General features: G+C 33.1%; 1 protein-coding gene and 1 long non-coding RNA gene across 11 annotated transcripts in view; one reads left to right on the top strand and one right to left on the bottom strand.

Annotated features, from left to right (window-relative positions):
- Positions 1 to 11,929, top strand: part of LOC140666034 (dipeptidase 1) — a 140,018-nt gene extending 128,089 nt beyond the window's left edge. For 7 of the 8 annotated variants that reach the window (XM_072892750.1, XM_072892751.1, XM_072892747.1 and 4 more), the window contains exons 9-13: positions 4,291 to 4,508; positions 7,831 to 7,915; positions 8,410 to 8,485; positions 9,477 to 9,615; positions 10,261 to 11,929. In XM_072892750.1, coding sequence (XP_072748851.1) covers positions 4,291 to 4,508; positions 7,831 to 7,915; positions 8,410 to 8,485; positions 9,477 to 9,615; positions 10,261 to 10,350 — 608 coding nt within the window. In that variant the 3' untranslated portion in view covers positions 10,351 to 11,929. The remainder of the gene's footprint in view (positions 1 to 4,290; positions 4,509 to 7,830; positions 7,916 to 8,409; positions 8,486 to 9,476; positions 9,616 to 10,260) is intronic. The other variant, XM_072892754.1, reaches the window with a different exon arrangement.
- The window catches only part of LOC140666043 (uncharacterized), a 182,303-nt gene that overhangs the window by 138,189 nt on the left and 25,934 nt on the right, over positions 1 to 18,180 (bottom strand). The gene's annotated exons all lie outside the window — the stretch shown is intronic.

Raw genomic sequence — 18,180 nt, 5'->3', positions numbered from 1 at the left:
TGCAGACTTCCGGCCAAGACGAGCGGTATTATTCCGTGAAACGACCGCACGACAGTTTAATTTATAATATTGTATATAATATGAGTATATTTTTGCAAAATATGAGGTTTCTTCGGAGAAATAATAATATCAGCAAACGGTATACCTATATCAGAAAGAGATAAGCTGATCAATATTTGTAAACTATTTCCATAATAGTATATTAAATAGCAATTCTCACTAATAATACACTAATTGTAAGTAATAATATGTTCAATGATTAATTTAATATTAATGCTAAAGATTATTTAGAGAATAATTTCCAAAAGCGCGAGAAAAGTTTGCAAAATATCAAATTTATCTCGATTTCAAGTTTATCTCAAGTTTGTACGTTAAAATTTTTTCAACAACTTTTCGTCACTAAAATATTTAAAGAAACGAAACATTACAACGTGCACATTATGTCGGCTACGTTTTCAATTTTTGTGGCAGAATTTAGATTGCAATTTCACCGTCTCAATAGCACGAATTATTTTTCCACTACGTAACCGGGAAAATGATCGTCAACAAACGCGCGACCGATTGCATCCGACCTACATTCCGTTTATCACTCTCATCGCTCCGCCGCGTTCATAAAATTATATCTCGACCCACTTTAGCGCGTGGAATTCGTCGAGGGATTTCGCCGAGCGTTAACGCACAGGTTCGACGATTATGTTAGGATGGATTTCTACCGCGCGCGCCTTCCGACATTACGTGAATCCCGAGATTCGTCTGCGAAATAAAAAAAACACGAATGCTATCCGCAAATCATTTCGCATCGATTAAATTTTTTGTCGAAATTCGTACTCTCTCGCGGCAATAACAGGTTCTGATTTTAAAAAATGAGAAAAAACGAAAAGCTTAATGGGAGGAACAGTCACGAGGAAGAAAGAAAAGGAAAAGGAACGAGGGAAGCGCGTGAGGACGTAAATCAAATGGTCCACCTCTGTTATCTCGCACCCCTTGCAACGGCTAAATCTCGCATTAATAAATGACAAGTTTTCCAAGAAAAATTCGATGCGCGTCGCTAAATGCTCCATAGTTTGTCATCTGATGTTCTTTCTCCTAAAATGCTAAATAGATATTCTAAACCATCTGAAATTTTTCAACAATTAAATCTTTTGTTTGAATAATTCGCTGTTGCCATGTCTTTCCAAATATTATATTTACGTTTAATTTCTCATTTTTATATATTGTATATTTATATAGCTATGATAAAATTGTTTTCTATATTTAGTGTATCTACATGTAGTGTATTTACATGTGTATTAATTTTTTATTTTTTTATTTTTTGCTGCAAATCAAGAACAGAAAACACAAAATTAACGTTTAGATATTGCCACAATCATTCTCCTGTATTATTTCAGCGCATGTTTATTAATTAACTATTTAAAAAAAATAGACTCAAACCATCTCGCCAGTAAACTATTTTATGAACAGAATCTTCAACTCGCAAAACAGTATGAGTCTTGTCTTGTGTTATTTGCTGTGCAAAAAATCTGGAATGTCTCGATTATCGCAGCATATTGCTGGCTATATGGAAACACCGCGGTACAAAAATGTTATTGCTGATAGCATAATATTTACGGGAAAAATATTTTTGTAGTTTCACTAGGAAATTTCCATAATCTACGGGAAAATAATATCCTCCCAGTTTATGATACTGAAATATTTGTATCAAGTATAATAGCTTGTTTTGTCCGCTTTAGTTTAGTTTTTAACAAAGATTAATCATTCTAATAAAGATTTTTCTACGCATTACACTTTCTAGATCTTAAAATACAAATAAAAAGAAAAAACAAATTTGTATAATTATTTATAACAATAATAATAAATAAAGACGTGAAAATTGAGGTACATCATGTTAATAATGAACACAAACGACTTTGAAATAATAATTTTCTAATTTTCAACATTGATATAGCTTCTAAATTGCAATATATTAAAGTGCAAATGTACTGAAAACATCTATGTACTTGTACTTGCAATGCGTCGCGACTCTACGACTTGTTCGGAAAGATAAATGGAATTATCTCTCGGAAAATTGTTCTCGTATCCTCGCGTGTGTATATATATTCCGTAATGTCCTACCATTGTAAATAGCGACATGTGCACTTCCGGCAATGGACGGTATGCAACTCCGACGATGCGAATTTGTGTGTACGTTTGTGCACAAACGCGCACAATTCGACATTTTTGCCCTTTACCTCTCTTGTTCCTTCGGCCTGTTATTTCTATTGAATGAGACCCATATTTTCCGGCACCGTTCACCAGGTGCGCGAATACGCGCCTGTATGACACGAGCGCGCCCGTCACGCACGCACGCACACCCACATTTCGAATCACCGTTAACGCGTCGCGGTGATATATCGTGGAATTATGGCGATAGCTCGCGGCGTAGTATTTGTCACGGTTTCAACGTGGGCTTGATTTTATTGCGGCTTTTGGATGTGACGATTAGTTTCATCTAGCCTCGCGCTCGATATCCAGCAACAGGCATCGGATTACATGCGAAAATTCACCATTCGAACAATTCACCGTTACGGGATACAGACGATTGTAAAATTTCGTTCTTCTCTCTTTCGAGTTTCACAAGGATTGATGCATGATATCGAATGCGATACTAATGAATGTAAAATATTGCATGCGATATTATTAATTTTAAAAATTCCCCACACAATACAATTAAATCATCGATGAAAAGATTAGCATGTATTATTTGGTATTTTTTTTTTTTTTTTTTTTTTTTTTTCAGTTATACGATATGCTAAATTCTATATGCTATTCGTTTTCAATTAATTTGCTGATTTTTACTTATTAATAAAAATAACTTTGCACATGGTAAAATTTCACAGTTATTTACCCGTTGATTTTCAGCATTGACGATTTTATTTCCATGTTTTCGCTTCATTTTGCATACGAGTGATGTTTCTTGCTTGTCACTTGTTAATGTTACCGATAAGAAATAGACTCTTGTATCGCGTAATCATCCGTCTCGCTAAAACGACGTGCGTCAGAAGCTGTTTCTCCGCAAAAACAATACGCGTCGTTTCTGCCATCGACGCACGAGACTCACATCGTTCGGATGAAATCGTGCGCACCGAGAAAAGCCGGCTACACTCACTCCCTCACTACCTTTACTCTTAAAGCCGGAAAAACGGGACCATTGTGATTCGTTCTTCCACCCACCTTCCTCCATTTCCTTTTCCGCTCGCGTCGACAGGGCTGTCTTTATCAAAATTTGCCCCTTATTTCTTGTAGAAATTCAGAACTGAAGAACATTTAAAAATATCAGTGAAATATTTTTTATATTATTCTCTTAAATATTGATATTTAACAATTTTTTACACATTAGTAATTTTTTTCCTATTATAAATAATAATATTATCAAATAACAGAAATTATCATTTCTAATTAAATTTTAACAATAATAGAAAAATTACGTATCAATTTTGTCCCATATTTGTTTGTCAATTGATCAATTGATTATTTTCAACAATTCTATACAGAATTCTATATTTGAATTGTGAAAGTAAAATATATCGTTTTTCGAGAATGATCGAAAGCAATGGCACTGATTTATATCTCGTTGAAGCTCGCAATTTCAAAATTAAATTTACTCCGCTCTTAAGATAAGTGATTCAAGTGAAGATTTACGTGTTTATCAAAACAGAAGGCCACAAATACACGATCCTTATTGATTTAGGCGCATTACCACCAATACGTCGAAGCTTTTTCCCCGCTATCGCACGATGGAATGGGCGGTTGCTTGCGTTCTCGACTAATGTTCGCTGACTGAAATGTCGACGTTTCCTTCGTTTCCCGTGCTACTTTTCTCTCACCCTTTCCGGTCGATCCTTTCCGTGCTTTTGCGCCATAATAAAGGCACCTCGTCTCACAATCAAGTTGCATCCGATATTTTAGTTTAATCGCTTCGCGTTTAAAAACACTTACGATATACTTGAATTGCATCCATACCTAATTTTTTTATTGAATATTTTGGCTATTGATTTGTTGCTTAGAAAACGATATTCAATAACGAAAGACAATAACAAGTGAAAAGTGTCGGCTAAAATCATTATTATACCTATCTATCTATGTACCTTTTTTTATTTAAATTTAATTTACCTTTTGCAAAATATATAGTTATGCAATCTAATACATGTATTGGCATAACTTTAATATAATTCTTCATTCATATAACTTTATTCTATCTTTTTTTTTTTTTTAAACGTACGACTATATGTATACATGATTCTTTTTATATAGATAAAAGAAGGAGAGATTTAACGCGCTTCATTATTCTCCAGGCAGTTGTCAGAGAATTGAATAGGCTGGGCATGTTGGTCGATCTATCGCATGTCTCGACAAGAACGATGAGAGCGGCCCTGCAGACTACGAGGGCGCCGGTGATCTTCTCGCACAGCGCTGCCAGAGCGCTATGCAATTCTACCAGAAACGTTCCGGACGACGTGCTCAGAAATCTGGTGAGTTTTTCACGTCACATAGGCAAGAATATGGAAATGCAATCAAACAAGTAAAAAAAAATAGAGGAACAATTCAATTCAATCACTCCGTTGCTACTGGATATTACGCTTTTTCCGGAAACAGACAGCGAACCAAGAAAAATGTACTGTCGTGAACAAAATGTTACATGGTCTACAATATATGTGCAGATTTATTTATTTATTTATTTATTTATTTGTTTGGATCTTTTTCGGTACCGTGTGCGCATTGACCAGTTAAAAAACACTACAGAGTGTACAGAAAAAAAAAAAAATGAATAAATATCCCTTTGCTACAAACGGTATGAGTAACGGATGAAAAAAAATCAAAGCTCGCTGTCGAGAATGTAAACCAAAGTGCACAGAAGTTGCCGCGATGCAACCTTTGTTCGACTAAAACTGAGATTATTTGATTTCGAACCGACATATATGCATACTTGCCACGGACTAACTAAATCGATGAAACTCGATTTTAAAGTTAATATAATACATGAAACCTGGTAATACCCTCATAAAACCTATGTGATAATATTTAAGAATCAAAAGAGAATAAATCCGCAGCTGCACGTAATGGATACACTCACGATACAATTAATTTATCGATTTTACGATAACACAAAATAGTCTCATCAAGAATTTATTTATAAAGTTACTATATTGCAATTTATTATATAAATCTGGTACAAAATTAAATAATCGAAAAAAAAAAAATGATATTAAAATAGTGTTATAATGTGTAAAGTATAGGTGCACGTGTATAGTTAAGTATAAGATCTATAAATTTTCACAAATATGAGAAGAATAAAACGTATATGTGTAAAAACAAATAACTGCCGGCAACCTTTTTTTTTATCGTAATCGTTTGAACGTATGTAAAGAGAAATAAAAACGATGTGAAAGCAAAACGAAAGATATACGCGTTGTACCCGGTGATTAAACGCAAGTTTTATCGACAGATCTGATATCTCTGGAAGCGAGATGCGTAACGTCAAAATTAAATTCGTAGAGTGCAAGCGAAGTGAAGCCAACCGTGTGCAAATCGAATGCGATAGGAGAATAGTTTGTAATCTACAAAGTTGTGTAAAGCGTACGCGGGGTGATACGTACATGTATATGTGTATATGTGTACATACGTTCATGTTTATATGTGTATGTTTGAAAGGATACAAGAACGCAGGATCTATATTAACATACACAAAGTATCGGATGTTCAAATTGTTCGAGTAATGAGGTAATCGCAAACTATTCGTAACCGATGGAACGAGGAGGATATATGTCAAAATGATTTCGAGCGGCGGTGACCCCGGAAACAACGCGCCAAAATAGCACGAGTGTGTTAGAAGTTTGAAGCTTAATCCACGTTATTATCGGTAATTCTGCGCACACCCACTACCAACGATTGGCGTTAATCCAATTGGCGCTAATCTCGTCCGCTCTGTCTCTCTCTCTCTCTCTCTCTCTCTCTCTCTCTCCCTCTCGATCGCGACACCAAAATTTTTCCTCGGTCATTAAATTCGAGGGAAGCATAAACGCGGTATAATAATTGACGTCTCATTAATCGTGTAACAGTTGGCTGAGCGAGAACTTAAACGACGCTTCATTAAAATTTCATCTCATTCTCGTGGCGCGTGCCCGTCGATTAACGATTGACGAACCAACGATTAAATTCAAGGAGCTCTAAGTTAGCGACATTAAATTCAAATTATTGCCGATTAGCTCAACACTTCTAATTTAGCAAAGGGTATGCGATGCAAATTTTAAGCTTTATAATACATTTTGTAGTATATTATTCATCAATGTCATTAGAACGATACATAATCTTAATCAAAGTTTAAGTTAAAGAGAGAAAGAGAAATTTTATAATAATTATATAAAATATTAAAATATAATTTTATAAAAGTTTCATTATCTCCCTCCTTCTTCGGAAATAAATTAAAATTATATATAAATAACGAAAACAATGAGATCGATGAGATATATGAAATGACATATAAACATTTGATAATTTTACAATCCATTTAGATATCTCCCCTCCAGTTGTTTAGATAAACGTCTATTGCATTTAATTCGCTATTGATAATCATTTTTTGAAAATCATATTTAATTTTAGAAACGTAAAAAAATAGTTTAGACAAAATTATTGTGGCTAATACTTTTTTTATTCATACACTTATTATTTATGAATATTTTTTTTTAAACACACAATTTCAACTTAAAATAATATAAATAAAAAATTGTTATTACCTAACCACCTCCAAGAAAATAGATGGTTACTAATTAATTAACGTTTTCCTCAGCTTCTTGAGAAGTCAGTCTAACGTCTCCGCACGAACTTCATCCTCCTTTACAGACGATCAATATTCCCTTAATTATACCCACAGAACGAGAGGATGAGTAACAACGATCTAAGCCGGATGGTTTGCCCGGTAACGTGTTATTAACCGTACCGTCCTGCTGCCCTAATTAACATTGCCTATGTAGTTTAAGCAAAATTGGATATCAAATAGACAATTGCGCACTGTGTCCCTTGAAATAGTTTCCCTGATAGCTTCCGTTGAGCTGCTACAAAAAGATAACTTGATCTCAAATAAAGTTTAATGAATAATCTTTGATTTATTTTATATATCCTTGCTTTCGATAATATTTATTTTAATTATCACACTAATTTTGTTAATTTTCTGGAACACCGATTTGATGCAGTATATTGTCCATATAAATTTTTAAATATATTTTATATAGCTATAATATAGTATAAAATTTATGGTATATACATACTACAACAATTTGCATAATATCGAAAATTTTGACCGTTTTTGAATACGCTTCAATAAATTAAAAAAACTTACGAAAAAAATGAGAATACGCATAAATTAATCCTAGTGTCTGAGTATTTCAATAAAATATTAAAAATCTTAAAATATAATTTTATTATTGTCTTCAATTCTGCGTTATGATTTAATGATAAATAATAAAAAATTTTAATTTTAATAAAATTAATAAAATAATTCCCATTTATTTTTATATCATAAGGTTCAGATATTAGATCATGTAATATTTTTGAAACGTGGCTATACTAAGATTTCGAATAATCGATAATCTTTCATAAATAAATTTTATATGTAGTAATATAGAATAATCTATAATATAACATAGATGATATATTATAAAATAATCTATAATATATCATAATTTTACTACAAATACACGAAAAAATGCTACAATATATTTTGTATTATATGTATATTTAAAAATTGTAAGCATTACGATGTCAACGTGTATGACATTAATGTGCATTTATTCACAGGCTAAAAACGGCGGAGTTGCGATGGTCCCTTTTTATACCTACTTCATAACGTGCAACAACACTGCTACTATAAAAGACGTTATTGGTATGTACAAACACTATTTGCGACATATCGATATTGCATATGACAGACGCAATTATCATATTCGTCATATTTTACGTCACAACACAATTTCTTTGTTGTAACTCTCATTTTCAAAGTCACTTTTAGGGGGAAAAATTTTGTCCGATATATTCCTCAAACGAACATTTATCTCCATTTTATAAAAATACTGTAACACGTCTTATTCGTCTACTTTTTTACAAGGAATATGTATTTGCTTCCATTTTAACGCTCGCAAATATTTGGAAAATTCGTTGTCATGATAATAAAAAGATATTTTATTTTACGCGTGCATGCGTGACAATCTCATAAGCGCGTTACTTCATAACCGCGCATTATTCCCCAGTCACATTTTATTCCCTCAGGTGAACGCGCGCATATGCATTTATATTAAAATATAATAAAATATTTTATGTGACGCGCGCGCTTTATACGCTACCATGACGGGGAATGATTAAGGTTCTGCACTGTTTCAGCACACATCAATCATATTCGAAAGGTGGCGGGGATCGATCACGTCGGGATCGGAGCAGGTTTCGACGGGATAAATTTGTAATTATTCTTTCACTATATTTCTGTACACAAGAGGCAGAGATATTCAGAGACGGGGCGCGTTGTCATATAATTCAATTCAATAATATTTATGATTAATCTTTTTAATTATTGTTGAAAGATATAAGATACGAATCGCGCGATATATAAATCTCATGGCTTCACGTAAATATGTATTTAACCCACAGAGTTCCACTCTTTTACAACACTCGGAATAATTGCTTCGCTTGTTTTGAAAAGGGTATGAGTCCCAGGAGGTTAATTTTACGGAGGACGCATGAAACAATGACGAAGGAGCTGCTTTTGTTCTATAGCCATGAAACTTTCACAAAGTACTTATGATGATTCTCATAATGTATAGCACAAAATATATCACTGTTAATATAACTTTCCGCTTCTGTCTCATGGTACCCTTTAAATGTTAAACTGAGTTCAGTTTAACATTTAATGTGGTTTTGAATACTTTATTGTATTAGACACGAAGAAATATAATTTATATTCTTGTTATATAAAAACGCTATAAAAACGTCAAAATTCATTGTCAAATAGAAATATAAAGTTATGCAAATACTTCATTATACTTGAGTTAATATGCATTTCACATTAAACTAATTTTACAAAGTGTCAAAATTTTTGTATTCAAGTAAAATGCTTTTTGTTAGTTATAATAAGAGGACTGTATTCAGAACTAATGTAAAGTCACGATAATTAAAAAATATGACTGATTTAAATATGATTGTGTATATAACACTAAAAGAGAATTGAAAATATCAAAATCACCGTATAATACTAAAGATAAATGTATAAATAAACGATTCAATTATCGTTCATCTATTAGATAATTATCGTATTCTTATAGTATTCTTTCAAAATGAGAAACAACGCGTCAAGTGCAGTAATAGTGTCAATTTGGTATCGTTCTCTGAATATCAACTTTTGAATCAATAAATAAATTATTTATTCTCACACGAGATTTTTATCTCTTCCACAGCACTCCCACGGGTTTAGAGGATGTCTCGAGGTATCCGCAACTATTGGCTACTCTGCTGGAAGATCCAACATGGACAGAGGAAGACATAAAAAAACTGGCCGGTCTCAATTTACTGAGAGTATTTGCGAAAGTTGAACAGGTACGATTCGTTTTTAATCGGATGCAGGCTACAGTTTTTACAAACACCATTTACGACAGTTGTAAATAAAAAAAAAAAAAGAAAAACATTTTAATTACTTGCTCCGACAAAACATGTAATCCTGTATGAGCCCCAGCGACACAGTCCATATAATTCGGGATCTATCTGACAATGAGATTAATCGCGTGAATGTTTATCGGACAATTGTTAAAGTATTAGCATTCTTTGTTACGCATGCCTGCCAAGCTAACTGAGCGTATTATAACTTAGTGTTACTTTTATTTTGCAATTCATTATTCGTAGAAATTATTTTTATATTCAAAATAAAGGAGATAAACTTATATATAAAAAATAAAAACAAAAATTAATTTTTTAAACAACTCACATATATATAGCTAGAATAAAAAAATTTAATTAATGAAAAGAAATTATAATAGTAAAATAATACGTAAGTATTACTGTAACTGCTGTTACAAATAAAAACATATTGTAGCAACCCCATAATATTTTTGTCAAAAGTTAAAGTTTTCTTCATAATTTTAGAAAAGAAAACTCCAACGATATATTCACACATATATAGGTCGATTCCATCCCCTATCGCTCTCTATCTTGCTGTATGCAATCATTATCATTTCCGGAAAACAGGTTCGTGACGAGTGGCACAGAGCGGCGGTATTACCAGTGGAGAAGATCAGTCCACCAGACAATTCGGCCTGCGTCTATGGCGCGTCCTGATCCTCTTTGAGGACGTTCGTGCCGGGATTTCTCGACTTTGCGCGATCGCCGAGGATCCTGCGAGTGCCGTGGCATTACTGGAGCCTGTGAGAACGCGTGCCCTGAATCGCCAAAAGATCATTCTATGAGAAGAGCTCCATGGATATCTCCAACGGAAACGACCAACTATCTACACCGAAAGAACTGCCGACTTCTACTTCAGGGACATTCCATCGCACCTTAACGAGAGACAAAGATTCAACGCGGAAACGGCGATTCGGTCCTTTGAAATTAATGGCGTCGAGCGGATCCGTCGGAAAATCATTTTTTGAAACGACAAGCTTCATTCACCCGTGACATCATTCGGAAAGAAGATGTCGAAATCAACGCTATTCTCGATAACGTAAATTGCGATCACATTTGGGAAATAATTATCCGCCTTCTATAAATGTTACTTAATTTTGTAATATTGAACAAGCGTAGTAATTTCATAATGTTAAAAAATAATTAACGACTATTTTGAACTCAGTACTTCTCGCATGCTTACAAATTATTCGACATGATTTTACGATTATTTGTCAGGCATTTCCGTCCAGACTTCAAACTTGACTTCATAATTTGAAATACGTCATCATCATTTCGCAATTTACATCACGAGCATTAAAGCACACGTGCTTTATATGTCGTGTTACATATTCTAACTTGAAATAAATAATCATCAGAAAACACACGGAAATAAAAGCACGAATCACCATATTTCGTAAGTTTTGCTTTATAAGCTACATTTTTGGCGCATTAAGATAAATTCACAAAGATATACAGCCAGTTTATATTCGAGTTATTTTACTAATCGCAAGGCGGTCGAAAAAATCCTCAAAATTCTCCTTGAAGAGATAAAGACTAAATTCTCAGCGCACACTTAGTATCAATTGTGGCCGCCTGATTCTCATATCATGCGTTTACAGCACACGCAACATACGAGATTTTAACATATTAGATTAATAAAATATAGGATCAAGATCAGACAGCTATATATGTATAGCGTTAAATATGCAAAGATACGGACAGATTGTACATGACAACTATACGCGTGATTAATCCTATAAAAATTCTGGCATTAAAACAAAATACGTACATTTGAATACAGCACAATTATCATTGCAGCCATCAACATTGTTCTTTATACTTTAATTTGAAAACGAATGTAAATGACATTACCATCGTACATTAAACATGAGATAACATTAGATAAAAAATTCCTTAGAATTTTTTAATTTGCAACATTAAATATCTTAATAAATAAATATTAAATAAAAATTCTTACATAAAGTTCGTTTAAAATTAAATATACTTCGAATAAAATAAGTTTCGTTATACCTGTTTGTACTCTTGGAAAATAATATACGGAAAATTACTTATACATCCAATTGCTTGTAATGAAAAATTATTGATATTAGTTTTTAAGGAGAAATGACTCCAAATTTGTCAATGAATTCGCCAACGATGGCATTTATCAGTACAGTTTTAAAATTCCCTAATAATAATATAGTATAACGGTCGAATCAGACAAGTGCACTTATAATGTGCGAATATAACAAAATCTTGAAGGAAAAAGTTAAAAATATGAGACAGATGCCAAGTTTCTAGCGATAAACTAAAAACTCCGGAAATAGCTTCCACGTCAATAAAAAATGCAAACCTCGCTTTATAGCAAGCTTCTGTAACTGATAGCAATGCAACGAATCGCATTTTCGTGTTAATTTCGCAACAAAAATTAACTAACTAAACTTTTACTGTGTAAAAGATAAAAAATTAACATTTCAGATAATACATACATACAGTTGTGGAAGTATTTGACGCTTTCGACTAAATCACAAAAGAATGTAAACTATTCCCGAAATCTGTCCGACAAGCAGCTTGTATTATTATTTCACGCTATTTGATTACGCTTACAAGTGTATACATAACATACGAGTCGATTCGTTGCTGATATTAAACACTGCCGAGCCACGCTTATACTGGATTTTATGAAGATTTTGATTTACATGTATGATATATTATTTTCTTAGTTTCAAAAATATAGCAACACATTTTGTTTTAATTTAATAACTTAATAATTGTATTGTAATAGAAGAATTGCCAACTATAATTTGCACTCGTAATGTTTTCACATATTTACGGAGACAAGTTTATCAAAGCATAATGGATTGGGTGTTACGCCATTCTGCTTGAGTTCCACCGCTGCACTTGCTGCACCGATTGCACGAACCGTCGTTCTGAATCGTCCTACAGCCATAAGTGCTTTGAGAACAAAATTGGTTTTACAAATCTCATGTAACTCACGTAACGCGACCTATATTCTTCGCAAGCGTTATATAAATTGTTAATTTTGAAAATGGCGTGTGCAAGAATTTTCAAAGGAGCTTACGAAAAATACATTGCATGAATTTGTATTTCAGAATTTAGAACGCGTCATACTTGGACTCACGCTACTTTCAAAATAGCTACGACCAACAACTCCTGGATGCGTCGCGAATAGTTTCGTGACTTTCCTCAGGACTGTGATATTTTCCGCGGGCCTCGTGAAACATTTCGTGCTTCCACCTAAATAAATCGGGACGCGTCGCTGAAGGGAGAAAATATATATCGTCGAAAAAGATCGTGTATGTACGATTATTACAATCGAAGATATAGGTACGTTACGGTAAACGATTCATTAAAGTGATGTAATAGTCGGTTTAATACATTACATATAAAAATGCTTTTTTATAGACGATAGAAAATAGTTTGTAGAAGATACTTTAGAAATATTTCCAAATTCTAAGAAAGACGAAAAAAGTGCTGAAATTTGTAAATTTTGTGCGTACGTATTCCGTTCCAAACCCTATTATTATGTAATTCTGCTTCTATAATTATGCAAAAAATAATATAGAAAAAAAGAAAATAGCTTAACCGATCATCATATCGCTTTAATCGAACGAATTACGAGACAATGCGAGAAGAGAAGCGTGTGCATTTAAATCGATACGCCGAAATCGTCATATTACAACTTTGTAATATTGCGTTAAATGATAGCAAAAGGATAGATTCGTAGCAAAGACGACGAGAAACATAGCTTAATCTATCGTGGACCGTACATCTACGAGAAACTTCTCCATACGTAAATACTTTACTGAATATTCTTAACGCGCAAGCACATACACACATGCACATTATTATGTGTATTGTGTAAAACGATTGATGCCTTCGACGACTCGCGGCGTTATTTTACGAGCAACGGAATTTTCGTCCGCATGAACTGTCAAAGAAGTAGACTCTTGACGAGAAACATGTTTTTGCAACATTAGAAAAATTTAAAATGTTTAGTCGTTAATTAAAAATATATCGTTGGCTGTACTCTTCCCCGCGGCTGCATTTAAATCTCGATTCAGCAAAAAAAAAAAAAAAAAAAAATATCCTTTTTCCCTTGAAATAAAGCTATCAGCATGCATTTATCCCAAGAGAGATCTAGATCGAATACATTAAAAATTATTAAAAAAAAGTTTACAATTTTAATCAATATTAGCGAGACGCAGCTCCCTTTTACATACATTTTAGCAGTAATAATGCAAGTAATCGCCAGATAGTCTACTGTTAAGTAGCATAAACGACCAATAGAAAGATATGCATAATTTCTAATTCGTACGGAGTAAGTTTAACGAGTACGTAATTATGGCACTTTGCTCAATACCACCAATTAGGACATCAGGGGGAGAGGAGACATATATTACTGTTCTTTCCATAGCATTTCCGTAATATAAACCTTCGTAACTTACCACGTTTAGATGAAGAAATGCGACTGTCACACACAATTATTCTTTATAAATAATTTACGAGATCTTTCCTTCTCGCGCGCGTAAACGCGAGCAGACGCCGAGACAAATACTACAAATCGATATGAATCAAGATCATAGATACCATTTCAAGTGTGTATGAATCATAACACTTGTGAGCGAGACAAGAGAAAAGATGTATTATCAAAGGCCGGAATAATTTCGAGCGCTTCGAGAAGGACGCGAAAATCGTATCCGAATAATGTCAATTATTTGCGCGAGAAATGAATTTTATCGATATATTCGTATCTCTCGTATCGTTTCGACAATCTAATCATCGAATTTTGTTTGCCTTAAAATTTCGTTTCCCATCATAACTTCACAATCATAATTTCACATTCGTTCTTCATGACCACATTGTTACTTGAGATATGAAAAAATCAAATTGAAAAAAATTAATGTAAACGTTCTTTTCTCGAACAGCTCGATCATTATTCTCTCGATAGATCAACGTGTTCATTTTGTAAAACCTAACAAATAGAATGATCAATCACGCATGTGTAGAATCCATTTTTTCTAAGATGACTTAATCGAAGGAAAATCAGAGCAAAAGGCAGAAAAAGAAAGACGAATGGCGAAAAGAGGAAAAGAAAAATCTTAGCTATATGAACCTTAACATATATAACATAAAACACACAACTGCCTAGAAAAACTCAGATTAATATAATATTATACTTATTATATTATATATAATTAATAATGACATGTCTAAACGCACAACAACGGGCGAGTTTAATAAGAGACAAGACGTGCATGTAAATAGAATATATCCAATCATGATTATGTGTGAAATGTACCTACAGAGTATCCTAAAACCACCGGAATGTATATTAATAGCAGATATTAAAACTCACATATGCACGCACATGCAAATTAAGAAAAAAGGTGAAATATATTCAAAACTTTAATATATTTAATTTAATCATTATTATGTGAGTTGTATGAAATAAGTATGATTATTCAGAAATAATTATAAAATTGAAGAAATAATAAAATCATACACTTAATATTTATGTTAATAATATCTCATAAAATTGAAAAAAATTAAATATAATTTCATGAGATTTTCGCTAAAAATCAGCTCTGCAATATAATAAAATGGTAATCAAAGTACTGGTAGTTTTGAGATACTCCGTATAACAGGCAGAAAGAGCGAATCAGTAATCGTAACTGTACTCGAGAGACCATAATACGTTTCTGATCGTAGCTACGATTTTTCACTTCATCTGACGAGAATTATGTACTCCCGACTACTTATCGCGAAACAAGTTTTGCGTCGATACATCGAGCAATGCGAGCAAAGACAAACGTCGATCAGTCTTTACTACATAACCGATTTCGCCCGTTATCTCGGCAAAGTTACCAGTTTAGTTTAAAAAGTTAAACGTCTAAACGTCTCACAGATATATCTCACACTCTGCGCTTCTTGACACTTCAATAATGCAAGTGCAAGAAAAATCAGTTCTATCTAGATGTTAAGTTATTAAATGCATTTTCTATTTTTCACAGAGATGTCACTATGAAGACTTTGTCTTCTCTAGCCAAGTTTACCTCTCTTGACTTAACATCTTATATATACTAAAATAATAATTTCGGTTTATGAAAGATCAATATCTTTTATCAATTTTCTTGATACCAAGATTTTCGAGATAAAGTGACGGGAGATCGTTACCCGACATAAACAACGGAGTCAAATCGATACCGAGAAGTCGTACAAGTTGATCCAAGAGGGGATAGCTGTAAATTTCTACCGTAAACTTTCAAGAAGATACGACGAGAAACTTTCGACCGCTCGCATTCTCGATTTATCACTTTGTTGAACGCTCGAGATGAATCCTAGAAAAAGTAACGATTACGAGTTAGAGCACTTTGGAAACGCCGTTGTAAAAGGTGTTGCCGTTTATTGCGAGAACTCGGGAACGCGAAAGGTGGAGTGGGAGGCGTTTAATGGAAATCTCATTATCAACAAATACAAGTACAATCAGCAGGATGCCTCGAGCTGTTCGATGTGACTATATACAGCGTGTAAAAGTTTTTAGAAAAATTTAACTATATGACGGGGCGAGAGAGAGAGAGAGAGAGAGAGAGAGAGAGAGAGAGAGAGAGAGAGAGAGAGAGAGAGAGAGAGAGAGAGAGAGAGAGAGAGAGAGAGAGAAAGAAAGAATGAAAGAGAATAAGCGAAAGCGAGAGATTTATGTGAAATCCGTAAAAATACATTGCAAAAATTAATGCATGGCCAGAAATAATTAAAGAGACTATGAAAATGAAAATGATAGAGAAAGTTTTAATAAATTAATTCTTAACACTATAAACAAGAGACACTATTGATACCTACTTACTTAAGAAACATAGCATATATATACGCGAATATATACACCTACACACAATCAGAGAGAAAAAGAGAGAGAGAGAGAGGAAAAAAAATAAAAAGAAAAAGAAAGCAACAGAAAAAGAGAGAAAAAAGGAAAGTGAGAAAAAGAGAAACATAAATACACATGTACATGGCATCCTATGAAATAATTATAAATATATACTGATATGTGCGTAATTACATTAATATCTATGCAGATTAGGCATCGATGTACTTGCGGACGTAAAACGTGCATGAGACTAACTCACTTGCTATTATCTATATGAGAACAGATAAATATATACTATATACATAGGATGTGCTAAAGTAAAAAACTATTGCCATTCTTTTTATTTACAATTCTTTGATAAATTTTGAGCCCATATTCCAATAACTTTTCTAAGCTTTAATATTAGATACTGTATAGAATATTACATATATTTTGATAAGTAAATCTCTTAATATATGTAGATTAAGATTTTGTTAAAGTAATATAATAATTAAAATAATTCAAGTAAAAAATAAGATTTAATATTAAGTATTAATAAAAAAATCTTTTATTTTTTTACCCGCTCATGTAACTCTATCAAAAATTATTGATGCCTGATATTTTCAATTTAAAAAATTGGGATTTAAATTGATCAAAAAATTCTTAAAGAGCAAGAATGGCAGTAGTTCTGGTGCATCCTATATAACAAAAACGAGGAAAGAAAAAGTGTGAATGTATAAATGAGAAACAACTCGCGCGAGAATGCAAAGAGGATAGGAATAAACTAATTGAGAATTTTTTAAAAAAAAGTCGAGCCGCGTTTTTCGAGCGCACGCTCGCCGGCTCTGACAAACTTAGGGAAATATTTATAAGTGATACATTTACTTGAGAGCAGTTTTAGTTAGAGAGTGAGAAAGGTAAATTTAGATCGTGTATAAACTAATTTTAGACATTTCGGTTGGTTTGATGTTAGAAATGATCCGGAAGAGCGTCGAATCGATCGTCGTATACGTCTGTTGCGGCAATAAAATCGAATCGTATCAATTAATCCACGATCGTATCTGCGGATGATAAAAGTCAGACCTTTATCGTGACGGTAGTTTGCAAAAAGAATTTTCTCTTAAACTTGCGCATTGACTTGTCGAAGCATATAACGTAATAAAGCGCCTCTTGCAATTAAGCGGCTTGCATTACATTAATTAAATACTCTTACTCTGCTATAAAATTCAATTTCACAATAAGTACTATAAAGCATTTTAGCAATGATCAGCAACATTTCTACTCGATTTCTTATTACTAATAGATGATTGTTGAATTTTTAGCAATATATACATATACAAGTAAAGAAGGTTGTTACAAGTAAAAAAGATAAGCGTTTTAAAGAAATATATTTAAAGAGATATTTCGTGCGCGCGCGCGAAAGAGTGAAGCTTGCAAATAATACGAATTATTACGCCATTTTACGGCGTATAGATCAAGTTATTACAACAAATAGATAATCTTGCAAACTTTAGCCGATAAATGCGAAAAGTGATCTGCGACATTTTGACAAAGAAAACAGATTCGATTTTAGATGCCAATCATTTAAAAAAAATTGTTACTTTGTGTAACAAAGCGGATTTCGTAAGGACGAAGACGAT

Source organism: Anoplolepis gracilipes, chromosome 5 (assembly GCF_047496725.1).
Source record: "Anoplolepis gracilipes chromosome 5, ASM4749672v1, whole genome shotgun sequence".
NCBI lineage: Eukaryota > Metazoa > Arthropoda > Insecta > Hymenoptera > Formicidae > Anoplolepis > Anoplolepis gracilipes.
This window is presented reverse-complemented; position numbering and strand designations above follow the sequence as displayed.